This window comes from Pygoscelis adeliae, unplaced genomic scaffold, assembly GCF_000699105.1.
Source record: "Pygoscelis adeliae isolate BGI_AS28 unplaced genomic scaffold, ASM69910v1 Scaffold508, whole genome shotgun sequence".
Taxonomy (NCBI): domain Eukaryota; kingdom Metazoa; phylum Chordata; class Aves; order Sphenisciformes; family Spheniscidae; genus Pygoscelis; species Pygoscelis adeliae.
This window is the reverse complement of record NW_008825292.1, coordinates 63996-70010: the sequence shown is the minus strand read 5'-3', so window position 1 is coordinate 70010 and position 6015 is coordinate 63996. Positions and strand designations below refer to the sequence as shown.

The 6015-nt window shown below is 57.6% G+C and overlaps 1 protein-coding gene across 1 annotated transcript in view; it reads left to right on the top strand.

Moving 5' to 3' along the window:
* CACNG3 (calcium channel, voltage-dependent, gamma subunit 3) overlaps positions 1 to 5126 on the top strand; it is a 35501-nt gene extending 30375 nt beyond the window's left edge. Inside the window, exons 2-4 of the mRNA XM_009329957.1 lie at positions 737 to 820; positions 2959 to 3099; positions 4428 to 5126. Coding sequence (XP_009328232.1) covers positions 737 to 820; positions 2959 to 3099; positions 4428 to 4939 — 737 coding nt within the window. The 3' untranslated portion in view covers positions 4940 to 5126. The remainder of the gene's footprint in view (positions 1 to 736; positions 821 to 2958; positions 3100 to 4427) is intronic.
* The last annotated feature ends 889 nt before the right edge of the window (positions 5127 to 6015 follow it).

Sequence of the window (6015 nt, the reverse complement as noted above, 5' to 3'; positions counted from 1 at the left end):
GAATTTGATGTGAAAGCAGATGACCTCGACATCCCAGAACAAGCCCTGGGCGGCAGCCATGGAGCACTTTCCCCAGTGCATCTGAATAAGGTGTTGCTCAGACCTGAAGGCTGGGAGGGTTTATTTACAGTTGCATCGATTCTCTGTCAAAACCGATGAGGGGTTTGCCTGGGTGGGTGCATGCTGGGAGCCAGCGAGTGCCTGCCCTGCTTTACCTCCCCTTCACTGGAGAAAACGGGGGCCAGGCGAGCCTTGCCATGCCCACGGGTGCACACAAAGGAGTCGGGGAAAGCTCAGCTGCAGCGGGGCAGAGGCAGTGCCGTGCTGAGCACTGCTGAGCTGCCGGCGGGTCCTCGCACCACCACGCAGCCAGAGAAGGGAGTGGGAGCTGCACCAAGGAGAGGCTCTGCCCGTGGCTGCGTGGGGCTGCGGAGGGAGCAGGCAGCTTGGGCATCTCCTCCCAGCTCAGCAGCGATGTTTATGACAGGGCTTAGTTTGAGATGTAAATGTGCAGCCCCACCAGAGGGGACCAGCAGTGCTTGGAGGATGCAGGAGCAGCCGGGAACCAAACCGTCCCCGGGAACCAAGGGCAGTGTTTGGGGTCGCTGACAGCCCCATGCTGAGCGGTGCCCAAGCGGCTTCTGGGCTGCTGCTGTGCCAGCCCCGTGCAGCGTGTCCAGCAGCGCTCCTGCCAGTGCAAAGGGGTTTGAAGGTTTCCTGGCTTGTGTCTCCCCAGGAACCTTCCGAGGAGTGTGCAAGAAAATCGACCACTTCCCCGAGGATGCAGATTATGAGCAAGACACGGCTGAGTATCTCCTCCGTGAGTCTACTTTCCCATGGCGCGGTGGAGCTGTGCACGCTCCCTGAGCACACCCTTGCCCCACGCTGCGCTGGCACCCCCCTCCCCATCCACCAGCACTCAGAGCTTCACCCAGCAGGTCCCCCCACTGCTGGCAGGTGGCCGATGGGTTGCAGCCCCCCAAGCTCCCTGTGGAGCAGCGGTGACCCTCCGGGTTATCCGAGCGTGGCCATGTCACACTGCAGTAGCAGTGTTAATGGCGCATTTGTCTGGCACTCGCTGTCCCCATGGCTGGTCCCGGCAGCTGCTGTGCAGCCCGAGCTTGTTGGGGCACGAGGGCCGCCGGGGACTGGGACCCCGCGGGTCCCTGGTGCGGCACCACAGGGGTGCCGTGTTCTTGCCAGTCTCCCTGTTCCCTGAGTCTCTGCAGCCAGGCTGGATTTGCTGGTGCTCGCCGGGAGAGCGCAACGAGCGTCTGCCGCACGCTCTGCCAGCAGCAGCCGAGTGCAGGGAGATGGAGTGAAAATAGAGCTGGCGGCTCTCCTGGGAAAAGCGGAGTCCTCCTGCTCTCGGGGGCCAGCAGAGCCTCTGGGCAGGACCCAGAGGGTTTTTACGTGGGGGGACCTGCCGCTGGGGTGAGGCTGACCCTGCGGAGAAGAGGCACCATCCCATGAGCACTTTGCAGACACGTGCACGAGCGAGTGCTGGGGCACCGAGGCGCAGGTTGACAGATACTGGACACAAATGACGCACACCCTGACGTGCAGAGCAACACAGACGTGCACCGCCCGGCATGTCAGCAAACATGCACGTGTGTGACAGACTGCGAAGCCCACACGGCAAAAGGTTCATTTGAACACCTAAGTTTCCAGACAAGAACATAAGGCAGCAGGAGCACATGGCAGCCTCGGAGGCATTGGCATCTCTGGCTCTGAGCTGCTGGGGCTGGGAGGAATCCCCGGGGGTGAGGTGACCCCCATCGCCCTGTGCTCAGCCCCGATCCCCGGGGCCAGGCTGCTGCCCCTGCCTGATGCTGCTGCTGCTCGTCCAGATGTTGCTCTGAACTCCCCATTTTCTAACTCTGCAGGGAGCCATCAGCTCTGCTCACCCATCTAAGAGGGGAACGTGTTTAATGGAATTGGTTTGCAATTTTAGTAGATTAGCGTTTAAGTTCTTCTCCCACCCCCTCCCACATTTAAAACAAAAAGTCTATTTTAAAGCCCCCAGAATGGCATTTTAATGGGGCTTCTCTGTATTTCTGTGCTCTTAATAAAGGCCCTAATAGAGGGATGAGAGCCCAAACCAAGGCACAGTGCATTTTCAGTGCAGCAGGTAGTGATTTGCTGCATTAATTACTCTTTACTGTCATTTTGGGAGCTGAACTTCCGATAGGCCATGTAGAAAAGACCCTTCTTTGTGTAGCTCTTGGCCAGTGACTCCTGAGCAGGCCGAGACAGGCCCTGCCAGAGCTAATCCCCTTGGGGATGGAGCCCAGCGCCAGGGTCATGGTATCACACCTGGTGGGCTCGGGGTCTTGGGCTTTGTGTTCATTTTGATAATGTTCCTCCCCTACATCAGCAAACAAGTCTTTTGTTGAACTTTAGGTGTGTTAGTCAGTAAATTCTTGGCTTCCAAAGCAGCTGCGATAGTTTGGGGACCCAAGGGACAGGTTTCTGACCCTCGTGGTTGGCAGTACTGTTCCTTGCCAGCCTGGTGAGATCTGGGGGGTTTCTGCAATCCCTAGGCTCCAGAGTCACGTCCATAGCCTAAACCCATGGGTGGTGTGTTTGGTAATGGGAAGGTAAATTGCTAGTTCTGACTGTGTGACAAGACTGGAAAAAATAATTCCTTGAAATAGCCTCGGAGGAAAACAAAGAAATTCAGGGTTTAAACTATTTTTGTGATGGGAGGCCTGAACCACAGGGTTTGCAGGGCTGATGCTGGGCTCCAGAGCAAGCTCGGAGCAGAGCAGCTTGGGGACAAGCAGAGGATGCACAGGGGGGACTGGTGCTGGGTCTCCCCCCATCCCTCGTGGCAGCAAGCCAGCGTGGCGTTGCAACAGTTCTTTCCGGGTGCTGGCGCTGGTGCGGGAGATGCCGGCAGCCCCCGCTGCAGGAGCAATGCCGGGAGCCGACCCTGCCCTGCTCCCTGTCCTACAGGTGCAGTGAGAGCATCCAGCATCTTCCCCATCCTCAGCGTGGGTCTGCTGTTCTTTGGGGGCCTATGCGTGGCGGCCAGCGAGTTCTACAAGAGCAAACACAACGTCATCCTCAGCGCCGGCATCTTCTTCGTCTCTGCAGGTAGGAGCTGCCCAGCGGGGTTGGGAGTGGGGCAGCTCTCCCGGTGTGGAAGTGTGGGAGGACACGGGGGAGATGGAGACAGGCTGTGGGTCCTCCCAGGCCGTCGGCACAGGGGGATTCTGGGGTTCGTGAGCTGTCCCGTCCTGGTGGAAAAATCCTCGTGGCAGGGAAAAAACAGCAGAGGTTTCTGGCAAGTGGTCACCGTGCTAGGCAGCACTTTAAGCATCTGCCCTGCTCTGCCCCGAGCAGTCTCCGTGCGGACGCTGCAGGCCAGAGGGGCTACTGGAGCGCAGGCATCCCGCTGGGGGAGCACCCAGCCCTGGGGCAGGTTCTGGGGGGCTCTGCCCTCCATCACTGCCAAGCAGCAGGTTGCAGGGCCAGGCAAGGGCCGGCGCTGTGCTGGCAGCACCAGGGACGGGGCAGCAGGCAGAGGGGCTGCTGCAGTACTACAACGAAAATCATTCTCTTGAGAGGCTGTTCCTTCTGGATTACTCATTTCTCCGTGCACTGTTCCCCAACACTTCCACTGATTATCGTATGACAATGTTTTTGTCTCAAGGAACTGCTCTATTTTGTGTTTTTCTTCTCCCCACAAAGAGGCAAATTACTCTCCCTCCTTCGGCTGGCAGGAGCTGCTGATGCAGATGAGAAAACAACAGAAAGAACATAATCGATTCATTAAGTAAATCCAGGAATACACCAGCCGCTCCCCAGCCCCGAGGCACAGCCCCACAGCGCTGCTGGTGGTGCAAAAACTGCCCAGATCCCAAATAAAGCCTCCAGACTCCACCAGAAATGAAAAGAGACAGAGCCGTTCCCGCTTCCCTGCACTCCCAGGGCCGCGGCAAGCCGGGGTTTGTGCCGGAGGGATCCCCTCCGTGCCAGGTGGGTTGGCTCTGCTCCGGCCACAGCCCCGACACCAGCTAGGCTCCTGCAGTCCATCGCTTAGTGAGCAGCTCTGCAAAGCAAAACCAGCTCTTCAAATGTCCCTTTTCTAAACAAAACAGTGGTTGTTCCTCCTGCTCCTTCAGTATACATGAATATACATATATACTGGGTGCATGTGAATATAGATGTATACTGGGGACAGCAGCAGAGGTCTGTGAGGGGTTTTGGCCCCGGTGTGCTGGCAGGTGGGTTGGTGCCCCATGGGGATGTGGCCGTGGCCCCCAGCACCCTCCCTGCCTGCCAGGCACCCCACAGGTCGTGGTGGGCAGGAGAAGGGAGCCTGTGTCCCTCCGCTGCCGGGAGGGGATTGGGGTGCTGCTGTCCTCCGTCCGCCCCCTGCCACTCAAGTGAGCGCCTCTCCCTCTCGTCCTCCCCTAAAGGTCTCAGCAACATCATCGGGATTATAGTCTACATCTCGGCCAACGCGGGGGACCCAGGGCAGAGCGACTCCAAGAAGAGCTACTCCTACGGCTGGTCCTTCTACTTCGGAGCCCTGTCCTTCATCATCGCCGAGATGGTGGGGGTGATTGCTGTGCACATGTACATCGAGAAGCACCGCCAGATCCGCGCCAGGTCCCACTCGGAGCTGCTGAAGAAGTCGGCCTTCACCCGCCTCCCGCCCTACAGGTCCCGCTTCCGCCGGCGGTCCAGCTCCCGCTCCACCGAGCCCCGGTCCCGGGACATGTCGCCCATCAGCAAGGGGTTCAGCACCATCCCCTCCACCGACATCTCCATGTTCACCCTCTCCAGGGATCCCTCCAAGGTCACCATGGGGACGCTGCTCAACTCGGAGCGGGACCACGGTTTTTTACAGGTCCATAACTCCATCCCCAAAGAGTTCAAGGAGTCTTTGCACAACAACCCGGCCAACAGACGAACCACGCCGGTCTGAGGCGGGCAGGGGCATTTTGTCAGGCTGCATGACATCATCCTCGTGACGGTGTAACCCGTGAAATCCCGTTTTTAAGGACAAACCCAGATGGCTCCCCGTGCCCCTACCCGCGGGGCTGGTTTTTCACTCCCAAAATGCCACTGGCCAGGCCAGGCCACTGTGCCCATGGTGGGACCGGGACCCCTGCGCCCCTCCCTCCCCGGTGGGGAGGGGACGGGCGCTGCGCTGTGACCCTGGCCGTGGTGCCCCTGCAGACTGAGCGGGGCTTCCATCACCACCCGGGACAGTGGCTTCCCGAGGTCTCCATCATTAATGTTGATCATAATCGCAGTGTTACCTTAGCTGTATGTCCCATGGAAATGCTGGCGATAGCCCTGTCTGTAAGAATCCTTAATCCGGTATTTACATTTAAGCGAAATTGCCTGGAAGTCCGGAGTTTGAAGCACTGAGTCGGTGCTGTAGCGAGTGCTCGTGTTACGAAACCCCTTTCCCTGTCGTGATGGATGGAGTGCTCGGGCTGGGTTTCTCTATGGCGTTTCGTGCATGCATTAAATAGCTTGGAATTCAATTTTGTCATGTCGGGTTGGAAGAAACATCCTTTTGCAATTTTCTGTGGTCTTGAAAGGGCTTCTTTCTTTCCTTCTTTCTTTCCTTTTTTCTTCCTTTGGTGCATTCAGGCCATGAAAGGACTCAGGAGCAGAATTCCTCCAATGACTGGTAGCAATTAGCCAGCATTTAATTAACCTCTAATGTTGCAAGAAAATGAATTAATTCCCTAAAATTAATACACACGCAGTCACAAATTACTGTCTGGGCACAACCAAGGAGGCAACGCTTGACCTGGTGGTACGGAAGGAGAAGCTGGGTTGATGGCTGGGCCGCCAGCCGCGGGCTGCGTGTGGATGGTGTATGATTCTATAATGGCTGGGAGATCAATGAGAAAAATACCAATAAAATCATCCAGTTTGGCAAGCAAGTTACTTGGCTGAATAGGTCGCGCTGACCCTACTGCGGGCAGCTGGAAAACTGCGTGCTGTGTCTCACGGGTGTTTCATGGCAGCCTCGACCTCTCCCGC